General features: G+C 51.0%; 1 protein-coding gene across 6 annotated transcripts in view; it reads left to right on the plus strand.

The window, feature by feature from the left end:
* DZIP1L (DAZ interacting zinc finger protein 1 like) overlaps window positions 1-14625 on the plus strand; it is a 43871-nt gene extending 29246 nt beyond the window's left edge. For all 6 annotated transcript variants that reach the window (XM_078432313.2, XM_078432315.2, XM_060640904.3 and 3 more), the window contains 8 exons: window positions 467-497; window positions 1532-1585; window positions 1929-2062; window positions 3827-4019; window positions 7368-7584; window positions 8027-8214; window positions 11932-12071; window positions 13648-14625. In XM_078432313.2, the coding sequence (XP_078288439.2) occupies window positions 467-497; window positions 1532-1585; window positions 1929-2062; window positions 3827-4019; window positions 7368-7584; window positions 8027-8214; window positions 11932-12071; window positions 13648-13809 (1119 nt within the window). In that variant the 3' untranslated portion in view covers window positions 13810-14625. The remainder of the gene's footprint in view (window positions 1-466; window positions 498-1531; window positions 1586-1928; window positions 2063-3826; window positions 4020-7367; window positions 7585-8026; window positions 8215-11931; window positions 12072-13647) is intronic.
* The last annotated feature ends 220 nt before the right edge of the window (window positions 14626-14845 follow it).

Below are 14845 nucleotides of genomic sequence, written 5' to 3' on the forward strand. Positions count from 1 at the left end.
GGAAGGAGGATGAAGAGGAGGGGGGCCGTGCAGACAGTTTAGTGACCGTCCACATCACTCCTCCTTCCTCCCAGGGGGCACTCAGCTCAGATGCCCCCATCGTGGGAGGGAGCCTACCTTGCCCTGGTCGTCCACCAATTGTACCAAAAGTATTGATTGTGTCCCTGTCCCCCTCAGCTTGCATGGGGCTCCTGCCCTTCAAATCACAGTCCCTCTCTGAAGGAGGGGGCTTTCCCACCAGGGGAAAAGGCAGCACGATGCCATGCTGGTTGCTGCCATCCAGCCTTGGTGCCACCCCCCTCCCCCCACTTATGGAGATGCTGTTGGGCAGTGTACTTTGAGCTCCTCGCTCCCAGGGGGAGGCACGGAAACAGTGGCTGTCCCTTCTTTATGGTGCTAGGCAGAGGCACTGCTCAGAGTAGAGTCCCCTGCTGGCTGTAACCTGCTCTCTTCCACATCTTTGTAGATCCAGACCATGTCTCTGAGGAAGGAGGAGGGTAAGCCTGCATGGGGTATTTTGTCTTGTCCTCTTCTCTCTCCTGTTCCCCACCAGTCAATTTGGAGAATGAGGGTGGTGGTGGTGGTGACAGCAGCTCAGGGGACATGTGCTGTCAGGCTCTTTGGCTGGGTGAGGGAGGGCAGGAAGATATTTTCTTCTGGGACATATAGGGCTCCAGCCTGCAGTGGATTCTTACCTGGCCTGTTCTTCTCTGTAGGGTGGTGGAGATATGGGGAAGGGTGAGGATCCTGGGGGCAGTGATGGATGGAGCAGGGTTTGGGAAAAGGTTCTTTCTAACTCATCACGTCTGCGGTTTGGACCATCAACTTTTACCTTGCTCCCAGGGGGTAGCACGTTGTCCCCAAATCAGTGTGAATGTGGCCGGTTTAGGGAGTATGCTGTCTTCCTCTGCTGTGCTTGTGTGCAGGAGTGCACGTGCTGGCCTCTAAAGGGAGACAGTAACCGGCAGGGCACTGCCCCTGCCTGGACGGCCCTGGTCAGCCCCTTATGAAACCTGGCCCTTCCTGCTCCATCCCACTTCTTCTGTCCTAGCTCTTTAGCCTCCCTTCTGCCTTTTCTTGAAAATCCACACGTCTCTTCCCATCCCTGCCTCTAGGTCAGATGTTTCTTTCCCAGCTTTGCAAGCAGTTCAGAGAAGCACTGTCCCTGCAGCCCCAACCTTCCCAAGGGCTTCGCTGAGCACTTTGGATTCATGGTCTCATTACACTGTCCCCACAATTTAATGTGGGCTGGGAATTATCATCCTCATTTTCTAGATGAGGAGACTGAGGCTTGGTGAGGTTCTGGGACTCCCTGTGTTGTGCACAGCTGGTTGGGCAGGGCTGGACCGTGTGAACTCTGGTCTTTCTGGCTCCCGGTGTCAGTGTTTGTGACCATGGCTCCATCCTGGGTAAAGAAACAACTGGAGGGCTTACCCCTTCTTGCTGACACTCACGTGTCCCATGCTTTCCTCTGGGTCAGGGATGGGGTCCAGGGCATTGAGGCCACACTAACTGTTCCTGCTCTTCTCAGGGATCCACAAGGGCCCAAAGGCTACGGACACAGAGGAGGACTCTTCCGAGGAAGGTGAGGTCTTAGTTTCCTTCCCTGGTGTCTAATGCAGGACACAGATTTGTCCTCTTCATTGTTTAGTTTGTGTCTACTTCACTGTATCTGGCTACTGAAGCTGGGGGGGAGGAGAAGTAGGGACAAGGAAATAAGTATTTCTGAAGCCCCTTGTGTGTGCCGGGCACGTTACACACAGGCACTAACATGCGATCTAAATGGTCCACCGATGGGTCAGCGACTTGCCCAGAGTCACAGAGCCGGCAGGTGTGTGGAGGCAGGATTTGGAATGGCATCTGATGCGTAGCCTGACCCGTGTGCCTGTCTCACCTCCTCTCACCTTGGTCATTGTCTTGCGCTGCAGAGTTAGAGGACTCCGGAGACGGACAGCAGAAGGTACTGGCAGCGCTGAGGCGAAACCCCACCCTGCTGATGCAGTTCAGGCCAATCCTGGAGGACACCTTGGAAGAGAAGCTGGAAAGCATGGGGATAAAGAGAGTAAGCTCCCGGGCTACTGTTGTGAGGGCTGCTGTCTATCATTTAGACACACGATGTTCTTAACCTGACAGATGCTTGATTGCTCTTTACAGTGTAGGCTTATTCGTCTTATTTGTTCCAACTGGGGTGCCTTTCATACCCAGGAACATGAGCCCACACAACTTCCCCTCACCGCACGGCAGCAATGTGGTCTCTCTTCTCTGTTTCCAGTGGTTTCTTGGGGTGTCGCCCTGCATCCTGACCTTTCTGTGCTCTCCGCTCATCTGTGTCTATTTCTGACAGAGGGAATTTAATTGGTTCAGTCTGCCCTCTGAAAGGGTCCTTTGGGTGAAGTGTCCATCATCAGTGGCACACATGGCCACGGCACTCAGCAAGTGGCTGTGGGTGAGGCAGGCAGTGAAAGCTATGTCTGGGACCCTCATGCCCGTGTTTAACCAGAGCATGCATTTTATCATTAAAGGCATCAATGACATATTTTATTAAATAAAAACACTAACCTTTGACTGTTTTCAACTACTGTTCCATCTAACTTTGGCCCTATGATCAGATTTGATTAAAACATTTCTTTCTGGGGTGCCTGGGTGGCTCAGTTGGTTAAGCACCCGACTTCGGCTCAGGTCAGGATCTCACGGTTCATGGGTTCGAGCCCCGCGTTGGACTCTGGCTGACAGCTCAGAGCCTGGAGCCTGTTTCAGATTCTGTGTCTCCTTCTCTTTCTGCCCCTCCCCTGCTTGCACTCTGTCTCCCTCTGTCTCAAAAGTAAACAAACATTTAAAAAAAAATTTAAAAAACCCATTTATTTCTTTTTTTAAACTTTTTTTAAATGTTTATTTTTGAGAGAGAGAGATAGAGAGAGAGAGAGTACAAGCAGGGGAAAGAGAGAGAAAGACATGGAATCCAAAGCAGGCTCTAGGTTCTGAGCTGTCAGCACAGAGCCCAGTGTGGCGCTCGAACTCACAAACTGTGAGATCCTGACCTGAGCCGAAGTCAGATTCTTAACTGACTGAGCCACCCAGGTGCCCCCTAAAACATTTCTTTCTAACCTTGAATGAATCCTTATGGGCTCTGGGTGGGTGTCAAAAGCCCAAGCAACTTCCAGTAGGTCTTGGAAGAAAAATGTTTATTCATTTTTAAGAGAGAGAGAGAGAGAGAGAGAGAGAGAGAGAGAGAGAGAGAGAATGAGTGGGGGAGGGGCAGACAGAGAGGGAGACACAGAATCTGAAGCAGGCTCTGGGCTCTGACCTATCAGCCCAGAGCCTGATGCAGGGCTTGAACCCACGAACCATGAGATCCTGACCTGAGCCGAAGTCAGATGCTTAACCGACTGAGCCACCAGGCGTCCCTGCAGTTCATTTTTCACACATTGTTAGGCACAGAGGACAACCTGTCTGGCATAATGATGGTTATGAGGTACAAATGAGGTACAAAAGGAGCAAGCTCTGGTCTCTGTCCTCAGATGAGTGGGGTGGCAGAAGGGCATGTCCCACCTGAGCCCCAGAAGCTGTGATGACGATGGAGTTGTGCGTAGCCCCATTGCATCATCTTGCCATGCATGTTTTGATGCAGCTCCCAGACCCTAAACCATTACACTTCCTGCAGCGTGTGCAACCGCTGCCCACCCTGCTCTGACGCTCACCCCATCCTCTTCCAGAAAGCACTGGGTGCTGAGCACAGCGACTCCCAGGCCAGCAGCAGGTGCGAGAGGCTTAGGGGAAGGAGTAGGGGAACTTCTGTCTCCAAAGGGGGAACTTCTGTCTCTTCTAGGATGCAAAGGGAATCCCCTTGCAAACTCTCAGACACCTCGAGTCCCTCCTGAGAGCCCACCGGGAGCAGAAGGCACGGAGGTTTTCTGAATTTCTGAGTCTGAGGGAAAAGCTTGTCAAGGAAGCCACCAGCAGAGTGAAGCAGAGACAGAGACACATGGCCCCGGCATCCCAGTTGGACAGCGGGGCTCCAGGTGAGCTGGTCAGAGGGCTTGCTTGGGGGCTGGGGCTGACAGGGTCCAGGCTTGTTTGCACACGAGGAGGGTGTACTTTCTGCCTCCAGCAGGGCATTGCTTGAAAGAGTGAGATGGCCGCGTCTTTGCAGGTGACTGAGTCCAAAAGTCCTCTTTTGGGGGAAACAGGGTCAAGGAGTGGGCCCCAGGGTCACCCAGGGAAGCTGGAGGAGAGCTGGCGTTAGAGCCTGTGGTTAGCCCTGAGCTTGCTGCCCCTACTTTGCGGGTTTACTTGCTTTGACCGCAAGTTGAACTTTGCTCCAACAGAGAAGAACACACACAGTTTCTGGCTCTGAAGCCAGGGATGTCAGTGCTGGGAGAGGGCCCAAGGCCTGAGAGCACTGGGGCTGCAGGCAGGGGCAAAAGGGATCAAATGCAAAGTCTGCATGGGAGCTGTGGGAGGCTGGGTGAGCTCTGCCTGCTGACACACCCTCAGAGCTCAGACTTGGTTCCCTGGGCTGGGTCACAGCCACTGCTTCGCCCCTAGGGGTTGTGACAAGGAAAGGCCAGGACGGGGTGGGGGGGGAGGGGGGAGGTTCTTGGGGAGGATTCAAGTGTGTGAGTGGTGGCCCTCCAGTCTCTGTCCTCGGGGAACTGAGGAAGCAAGGGAACTTGTGTTCCTAGGTTCGAGAGCCCCGTTTCTAGAGGATTTCCAGATCCACCGAGCTGCTGAAATTAGGGGCCCAGGGGAGGGCTTCAGGGGGTCTGAGGCTGTTTGTGCAGTGTGGTGCTGCAGCTCCTTTTCCTCATGAGTATATACCAGGGGGCTATTGATTGTCTTATCGCCTTGTGTCCAGGCAGACCCAGCCTGAACTCGTCATCCTAAGGAATTTCCCAGAGTGTGGACCACATTCTCTGGGGACGTGAGAGATGATTTTAGTTGGTACGTGGACCAATAATTGTAGAATTTACTAAGGCCGATCCGTGCCAAGCACAAATCCTCTGCTGGGAAACCGGCCCAGACTTGGTGATGATGGGGCCAAGCACAGGGGTGGTGGGTGCGCGGCAGAGAGAGGGGACCGGGAGGCACGGCAGAAGAAGGAAAGCATCCTCTGAGGACAGGCTTCCAGAAGAGGAAAGGTATCTTGCTCCTCCAGGCACCCCCTCTCCTCCAGCCCTTGCTCCTGTGGTCAGAAAACCGGAGTGAGAACCACCCCCTTGCCTATCTCCCCTTCCCTGGTCCTGGGGCCCTGCCGTCTCCAGGGTATGTCACAGAGGTGACATACTGTGAGCACTGTGAGCACTGTGTTTCCACAGCATTTTGCAGACCTCTCTTTCCAGCTGGATGCCCACATGCTCGTTTTCTAGGTCCCACGAGTGCTGCATGAATGCTCACCTCTGATCTCCACTTAGATTGTGCCTCTTTGGTTTTGGGGCAGAGCTGTGGGATGTAGCAAGGCTGTGAGTGGCAAGAGCCCTGGATTTGGGGTGGCTGATGACCTGGGTTTGCAGGTACCACTGACTTGCGTGGAGCTGTGGGCCCTGAGTCCCTGGATCTCTTGCAGCCCCTGTAAAGTAGGGAAAACGACACTCTCCTAAGGCATCTGGGGCCAGGTGGGTGCTGTGGGTAAAGTGCTTAGCTTGGTGTCTGTGTGCAGTAACTGTAGCTATTCTTGTTACTTTCCGTCAGCGAGTCTGTCTGCTTTCCCCTTCTCTCCAGTCTGTTCTTAGAAGGTCCACTTCTGTGTAAATGCATTCTCTGAGAGCGGTGTATTTCCAGCGTTTTTGATCTTGAACTGCAGTAAGAAACACAGTTTACCTGTGACAGTCCACACACGTAAGAGTCTTGTGGGAAAGTACTCTGACACTCTGCGATGCCCTTCTCTTTGCTTTCCATAAAAAAAAAAAAAAAAAAAATTGCTGATCCTGGATACCCCGCTGGGGAATTCGGAAAAGGGAGGGGCTGGGTCTGAGTGCTTGCCTTTATTTTTTTTTATTTTTTGTTTATTTTTTTTATATTTTTATTTTTTATTTTTATTTATTTTTATTTATTTTTTCAATATATGAAATTTATTGTCAAATTGGTTTCCATACAACACCCAGTGCTCATCCCAAAAGGTGCCCTCCTCAACACCCATCGCTCACCCTCCCCTCCCTCCCACCCCCCATCAACCCTCAGTTTGTTCTCAGTTTTTAAGAGTCTCTTATGCTTTGGCTCTCTCCCACTCTAACCTCTTTTTTTTTTTTTTTTCCTTCCCTTCCCCCATGGGTTTCTGTTAAGTTTCTTAGGATCTACATAAGAGTGAAACCATATGGTATCTGTCTTTCTCTGTATGGCTTATTTCACTTAGCATCACACTCTCCAGTTCCATCCATGTTGCTACAAAAGGCCATATTTCATTCTTTCTCATTGCCACGTAGTATTCCATTGTGTATATAAACCACAATTTCTTTATCCATTCATCAGTGGATGGACATTTAGGCTCTTTCCATAATTTGGCTATTGTTGAGAGTGCTGCTATAAACATTGGGGTACAAGTGCCCCTATGCATCAGTACTCCTGTATCCCTTGGATAAATTCCTAGCAGTGCTATTGCTGGGTCATAGGGTAGGTCTATTTTTAATTTTCTGAGGAACCTGAGTGCTTGCCTTTAAAGGACTGAGTTCCGGGAGGATTTAGTGGGTCTGGGTGGCCCATGTGGTCCTGTTGCGACCTCTGGTGGCAGCACGGTCTCCCTGCAATGTTGTCTGCACTCCAGCGGCTGCAGCCTGGGTGGGTAGAGAGGATGTGTGCTCTTGGCGAGGTCAGCCCCTAGCACTACACGGGGAGGGTTAAGCAGCTGACAAGCTGGGCCCCTCTTCATTTTTTTGGTTAAGTTTCTTTATTTGTTTTGAGACAGAGAAAGAGAGTGCGAGAGCAGGGGAGGGGCAGAGAGAGAGAGGAGAGAGTGAGAATCCCAAGGAGGCTCTGCGCTGCCAGCACGGAGCCCGATGTGGGGCTTGAACCCACGAACCATTAGATCATGACCTGACTGAAGTTGGATGCTCAACTCACTGAGCCACCCAGGTACCCCACGGGCCCCACTTCAGACCTGCCAACTCCTGTGGGACTCGTGGAATGATGGCATGACCCTGGAAGACCAGCTGCTCTCCCGGTCTGTGCTAGAACTGTTGGTCCCAGCCCTGAGTCTGGCCAGCAGCAGGACTCCTGCGGTGGGGGTGGTGGTCATATTTGCGCTGGTTATCATGGTACGCTGCGACAGACTGATTTGTCCATTTCTAGTGTGCTGGAGCCTGTCTCTACGTCCTCTTCGGGCTTGAAGCCCCAGATGCTCATGCCTTGGAACTTATTCCTATCTGTGTTTCTAGTCAAAAGCCAGCAGAACCCACTGGCCATCAAAGAGGCCCAGCCAAAGTCCAGGACGCTGCATGTGGCATTGCCATCTAAGCCAGCAGAGCCACCCATGACAACTCTTCAGAGCCGCAGCAGCCACGGTCCTGGCCTGGCTCCCGTGCCCACCCCTACTCCGCGCCCCAGAGCACGTGTACCCTCCGGCACCTCTGCTTCCTCAGGGCCCAGGCCGAGGTGAGCCCCGGACTCCGCACTCCCCCTGGGTCTTGGCAATGGCTCCCAGCCTCAGGCAGCCCTGATCTGGGCTTCTCGCAGGCTTCTGCAGACAGGTGAGGGGCAGAGACAGATGTGAACAGGAGAAGCCTCAGTTGGGATCCATCCTGAGACCTCACGAAAAGACTGGGGTCCTTTGCTCCTGGCCAGGACAAACCCACCCCTACCTTCCCCATCTCTTCCTTAAAAGCCCTAGTTGCCACGCCAGAAAGGCTGGGTCCTCATCTTCTAACAGAGTTGCTGGTGTGTCTGCTATGCTCCAGAGTGACTCCTGGCTGTCATCTGGGCCCAAGGAAGGAGCAGGGCTGACTTGGGGCAAATCAGACATGCTTGCAAGTGGTGAGGTTTGGCTTCCAAAGCTTTTCTGGCCCACGTAGCCCTCATTTCTTCTTGTCCATGACAGTACACCCCCATTCAGTTCTGAAGAGGACTCAGAGGGAAATTCCGTGCAGCGGACATCTCTCCAGCCCCCACGAGGTCCTTCCAGGATGGAGCCCCGGCCAGAGGACAACTCGGACTGGTCTGACACAGAGACGTCGGAGGGGAGTGCCCAGCCCCCTGAAAAAGGCTCAGGTGGGCTGGCTTCCTCAGGTGAGTGATCTGGGACCACTGAGGTAGCCCTTCTCCAGCCCAGATTTCTCTAGTCCTGGAAACACTCTTTTTCTTTGGGTTCTCTGATTTGGCAACTCATTGTGACTTGGAGAGAATGACTGTCCCTCCCATCAGGTATTTTCCTGTGGTCACAGAGACAGTAGAAGAAGGATAGAATCTGAGTGAGTTTTATTTTGCCCCTTGTTTTGTCATTGAATTGCCTAACTGTTGGAGGTTGGAGGAGCTCACTCCTTTTGTCCTCCACATCCTTACCGTTAGAGAATGAACATGGTGGCCAGACAAATGGAGATTAAAGTGTTGTTCTATTACTGGAGATAGTGCCTAGTAATGCTAAGGCATAGGCTTCCTCTCAGAGCCTGATTGGCTCCTGAGGCCAATGTGGGGACCCCTCCAGCCTCCCCAACCCAGATTCTCACTGTACTTGTGGCTATATGGGGTGGGGTCAGCAAAACCGTAGAGAGGGCTGAAGTATGCCACTGTGGGGACAGTCCAGCTGGCCTCCAAACGTAGTCACAGGTGCAGGGAGCATATCAGAAAAAGAAAGATGGCCCAGGGGATGTTGCAGTCCCTCTGCTTGGCTACTCCAGTGGATAGGAGAGGTAAGAAAGTGTGGGGGGCGCTGAGAGGGTGTCCATGCTCTGCTTGCCCAACCTGGTAGAGGAGGAACACCTTCATACCACGCATGAGGTGACGTGTGCCACACACATTGTCACTGATGTCCAAACTAAGTCTCTGACACCTTATGTTACTTGTTCAAGGTCCCAGAACTAATAACGTGAAAAACAGATTCTGTATTATGTTTTTGATGTTAATGTGTTGGTGGCATTTTTTTTTTTACTTGAGAAATAAATTTTTCCCAGAAAGAACTGCCTTTAGCCATTTTCCTAATTTTGAGAATATCCACAAAGTCTTTTATGCTTCTTGAGTTCATTAGTACCAGATCAAGGGGTTGTGGTTACCCAGTCAACTATCACTGCAGTAAAAGTAGCCTCCAGGGCAAACCTAGGTTACAATGAACATTTTGAGAGATATAGTTGGTTGTAACACATGCAGTCTCACACAAAAAGTTTTTGTAACAAAAGAGTAATGAAAAGTGTGGTTTTCCAGCTAACCTTGAGATGGAGGGTGACAGCTTTAGAAGGTCACAGTGAACCTTCACAGCAGGCTCATTGCCACCAATGGTCTTAGGGACATAGTGGCATTTTTACAGGAAAGTTCTTTGTCCTTTTCAGCAAAGAGATTTAGCAATTTCACTTGATGAAAAGACATCATAGAAATTTGAGTTAAGTGTTATGATTAACTGGAATGAATATATCCATTAAACTTGTCACTTTAAGATTTTTTTTTTTAAATATTTTTTAATGTTTATTTATTTTGACAGAGAGAGAGAGCGAGACAGAGCATGAGTGGGGGAGGGGCAGAGAGAGGGAGACACAGAATCTGAAGCAGGCTCCAGGCTCCAAGCTGTCAGCACAGAGCCCGATGTGGGGCTCGAACCCATGGACCGCAAGATCATGACCTGAGCCAAAGTCAGACGCTCAACCGACTGAGCTACCCAGGCACCCCGTCACTTTAAGATTTTAAAAAAATATTTATTTATTTTTGAGAGAGAGAGAGAGAGAGAGAGAGAGAGAGAGAGAGAGAGAGAGAGAGAGAATGTGAGCAGGGGAGGGACAGAGAGAGAGGGAGACACAGAATGTGAAGCAGTCTCTAGGCTCTGAGCTGTCAGCACAGAGCCCGCGACATGGGGCTTGAACTCACGAACCGTGAGATCATGACCTGAGCCGAAGTCAATTGCTTTAACTGACTGAGCCACCCAGGCGTCCCTAAACCTGTCACTTTCTATCTAACAGTGTACTACATTAACTAATTGAGCATTTTTCTTCTGAAACAACTAAGTCAACTCCCATTCTTTCAAGATTTTCTTTTATTTTTTTCTTTTTATGTTTTTTAAATTTATTTTTGAGAGAGAGAGAGAGAGAGAGAGAGAGAGAGAGGGACAGAGGATGCTGTCATTGCATTGACAGCAATGAGCCCAATGTGGGGTTTGAACTCATGAATCGTGAGATCATGACCTGATCCAAAGTCGGATGCTCAACTGACTGAGCCACCAGGCACCCCTCTTTTAAGATTTTCTTATAAAACTGTTAATGGAAAGGCCTGCAGCTTCTGGCTTCAGTTGAATTTTCTTTTTCTTAATTTTTTTTTAATGTTTATTCATTTTTGGGAGAGAGAGAGAGAGACAGAGTGTGAGCAGGTGAGGGGCAGAGAGAGGGAGACGCAGAATCCCGGAGCAGGCTCCAGGTTCTGAGCTGTCGGCACAGACCGTGATGTGGGGCTCGAACTTGTGAACCACGAGATCATGACCTGAGCCAAAGTCGGATGTTTAACCGACTGAGCCACCCAGGCACCCCTTCAGGTGCATTTTCTAGCCAAGGCTTAAAGAACATGGAAATGAAGAGTTTTGTCTTTTCAAAGTCATCAAGTGGAAACTTTGGAATATAAACCCATATCTGAACAACCTGTAAATTCCATGCTCTTAATGGATTCTGCAGAACTTTATCTTGTCCATAGCATATTCCAAGCCTGCCAGTCCCTCAGAATCCACCAGAAGTAAATCTTTGGAGAAGTACCGATGGCCACCAGGTGGGGCAATAAGATGGAAAGGTGTTAGAAGTGGGAGTCAGGAGTCCTCTGATAGTTTGGGTGCTGTCACTTGTTACCCGTTTGTGTGAGGGGTTTTGGTTTCTTTTCTATAAGATGAGGTATCAAGACAAGACAATGAGAAGTGAGGAACACAGTGCCTCGTACATAGTGGCCCTTAACAAACATTTCTTGAGGGGCGCCTGGGTGGCTCAGTCTGTTAAGCGTCCAGCTTCAGCTCAGGTCATGATCTCACCACTCGTGGATTCAAGCCCTGCATTGGTCTCTGTCCTGATGACAGCTCAGAACCTGGAGTCTGCTTTGGGTTTTGTGTCTCTCTCTCTCTCTCTGCCCCTCCCCTGCTTTTGTTCCATCTCTTTTTCTCTCTCTCAAACATAAATAAACATAAAAGAATTTAGAAAACAAACATTTCTCCAATGAGTCATTGAACCAAGGGCTGTTGGAGCCCCAGATGGCTGCTCAGAGCCTCAGACGGTTGAATCCTACAAGGCCATGGTTAGCTCCCTGCTTCCTGGCCATTCTTGAGTTCTGGCCATCCGCCATGGTTTACCATGTCACCAGGAGTCTGTTGATAGTCTTTGTGCCTTGCTTAGCCCCCCTTCCTGCATGGAGTTTGCAGAAAGCCTGTCTGGCCCTCAGTCCTTCTGTGATGATTTATATTTATGATATTTCTTCTCATCTCAGTGCAGATGTTGAAGGAGGCTGTGTCTGCATGTTAGTCTTGCTTTTCATGTACCAAGTGAGCAGAGGTTCTGCCTCTGCCTCCCATTTGGAGAGAAGAACAGCTTTCTAAGCCTCTGTCTGCAGCCATGTTGTTAAGTGCAGTTATATTTTTAGGATGGTCAAAGCCTTCTTTTTCTGGCACCCATTGGCCTGGGCCTTCTCTCTATCTTCGCCCCTCTTCTTTGTGGTTACCCTTTCTTCTTCCTCCTGACCCTTCTCTACACTCCCTCTGTCCACTCCAGAGCCTGGTCATGACCTACAAGGATGAGGCATTCATTCTCTGGAGTTTTCCCTCTGGTTGCCTTCCAGGAACCCTGGTGCAGTCGCTGGTCAAAAACCTTGAGAAACAGCTGGAGGCTCCAGTGAAGAAGCCTGCTGGAGGGGTCAATCTGTTCTTAATGCCCAGCGCCAGCCCACAGAAGGCTGCCGTGCCAGGAAGGAAGCCCCAGGTAGGGTGCAGGACTCTTGGAGGTTGCCCTGCCATTTCCCACAGAGCCAGCTCTGAGTTTGGGGGCCTGAGGTGGGGTCTAGTGAGTGTCAGCCTTGGCCCTAGTGGGACATCACAGGTGACCTCACTGTCTCCTCTGTCCCTGCCCAGGTGGAGGGGTGGCCACTTTCAAATGCTTTTTTTTTTTTTTTGTATCTCTGTTGACATTAAAAAGCCTTTTGGTTCATTATACAAGCAACTGCTTGTATAGGTCACTTCTCCTGGTCACTCACGCTCCCATTTCCTGCCTCTGACACAGCCTGGACCTGACTCTGTGCCCAGCTGCTGGTAGTAGCTGCTCTCCTGGCTCTGGTTCACCCCACCACGGGCTTCGCCCCCTTCCTTCACTCAGCCGAGGCCCCCAACACCAGGCTGAGTGCGGAGCAGACTTCTCCTCAAGGGCAGGCATTGGAGTGGGCGACAACATATAATGGGAATATTTAGATATTTCATTCTCAATATTCCAGGCCATTCCTCATCACTAAGAATGCCTTGGTGGCCTTGCCTCTCTGAGGCTCTAGCTGCTATCAGACTTAGAGCTCAGATGCTCAGACTCCCCAACATTACCGTTCAGACGCCCTCCTCACTGCCTCCGGTCAGGGAGTAACTCCCATGTGCCAGTTACTTCCTGGGGCAGAAACATTTAGAGCTCTCACTACTTCACATTCCTGTATCACCTTTTTCAGTCAAAAAGGTGCCTCCTGGTATGACCAGAGCTATTGCCCTAACGGTCTGAAGTAGTGGGCAATCACTTTCTTAGGAGACCATGTTCTTATTACATAATGTGCTTGGTTTATTATGCAGCCCATGTGCATTGGTGAGTATCTAGTCCAGGTGATTAAAATAAATTTGTCCCTTTTCCCCTGGGGAAAGAGGGTCAATATCCAACAGCAGGCTTAGCCTGCTGCCCTGGGCCCGGGGTGGTTCTGATTGCTTGGCTTTATGTTCTGGGAGAAAATGCACAGGATGTTCCTATCAAAACCCAGGTAGCCCTCAGTGCCAGGGGGTGGGGCACTGAGAGCTCTGAGGGGTGACTGTGGCTCAGGGGTACCCCCGGGCTCTTGCATTGGCTGCAGCCCAGACCCTTTCCAGGCTGACAGTTCCTGGTCCCCAAGAGCTATCCTCCTGCTCCTTTGGTCAGGGTATTAACCAGCCCCGCAGAAGCCATCTGAGGGCAGGTGGGGAGGGACTTTAGCCCCTGCTGCATTCAGGAAAGTCAAGGCTCTGGGCGTTCAGCTCCATCTATGTGGGGGATTGAAAAATCTAGACAAAGTTTAGATGATAAGAGCAGCCTGGTTTGCTGTAAGCCTTTCCAAGGAGCTTGCCTTGGTTTGGCCAGTGGAACTTCAGGAGCGTTTGAAATCACTCTGACCCCAGGTCTCTGAAGCAGGTTTTCAGACAGGGAAACATGAAAAAGCAGGAGAAGGAATGTCTCCCAACTGCTTCTTCCAAACCTGCATTTTGTCCCTGTGTCTGTCCAGCATTTTCATCCTCCCTTGTCAGAATGCATTTTCTTCTCCCCCCTTACTTCCCTGCAGCTTTCAGATGATGAGACTGACTTGGAGATCTCTTCCTTGGAAGATCTCCCCCAGGACCTGGGCCAGAGAGAAGAACTGAAGCCCCTGTCTCGCTCAAAGCCGCCGGAGAAGTTTGGCACCAGCCCTTGGAGCCCTGGCCGACCCAGGGTCCCTGGCTGGTGATCCCACCCCAGAACCTGGCTGGGGCCAGCTCAGGGTGCCCTCCACCCTCCCCCCCCCCCCCCCCAACACAAGAGGCTACTAGGCCGCTCTTGTCTTCACCAGTAACTGAGAGGTCTTCTCTGGAAGAGAAGGTCTCTCTGGAGATAAACAGAGCAGAAGGGGGATATAATTTCTCCTCTCTTGCCTGTGAGGAGGGGTCCTGTTTCAGAGCTCCAGGGGCACCTGGCTGGGTGCTCCCAGTCCTATGGTTTGAGAAAGGGTTATAATGAGCCCTTTCCTCCCCCCACCTCCATGTTCACTCCAGACTGAAGGAGCCACTTGATCTTTGTGACGTATTGTCAATCTGTGGGAATGCTGTGGAGAGGAGCCTTACTTGGTGTCCTTCTAGGGACACATATGTCTCAGTCAGTCATTCAGTGATTGATCCAAAGTCATTTACTGAGTGCTTGCTCTGGGCCAGGTCCTCCAGGCTCTCCCTACCTTGCTGGGGTGCTGGCAGAGGTGAGTGGGGCAGAAGTACTGGGTAGTAGTCTAGTGACAGAGATTAGGGTGTCATGGGAGCATAGTGAGGGCCACCCAGTGCAGGCTTGGGAGATCTTGGAGAGACTCCCAGAGCTGAAGTCTGGCTGTGCTTGCTTATGGGTGGGAGAGAGGGAGGGAGGGCGGGTCGCCTGGCTGGGGCCTCATGCCCAAAGGACCACAAATTTAATCTTTGACATTATTTCTAAAATTAGGTTATATATGTAACCACTGTATTTTTTTTTATGTAAAAGGTGTTAATTTATCATATGGAAACATTTAAATATAGTACAATGGTTATAACTTGCTTGCAATCATTATTTTTGGAGCTTCAGCAGGGGCACAGGGGGCGAAGGCACCTGCACCTGTGTTGTGGCAGGTGAGGTCCATTGGGATGTGGTTGCCAACGTGGGGTAAGGAGGGCCAGAGCTTTGCTGGGCTGAAGTGGGAGGAAGCAGGATCGGCAGGGAGAGCCCTCCGAAAGCAATGCAGGTCCCATCACCGTGAGAGCAGAGGG

This window comes from Panthera onca, chromosome C2 (assembly GCF_046562875.1).
Source record: "Panthera onca isolate mPanOnc1 chromosome C2, mPanOnc1 haplotype 2, whole genome shotgun sequence".
NCBI lineage: Eukaryota > Metazoa > Chordata > Mammalia > Carnivora > Felidae > Panthera > Panthera onca.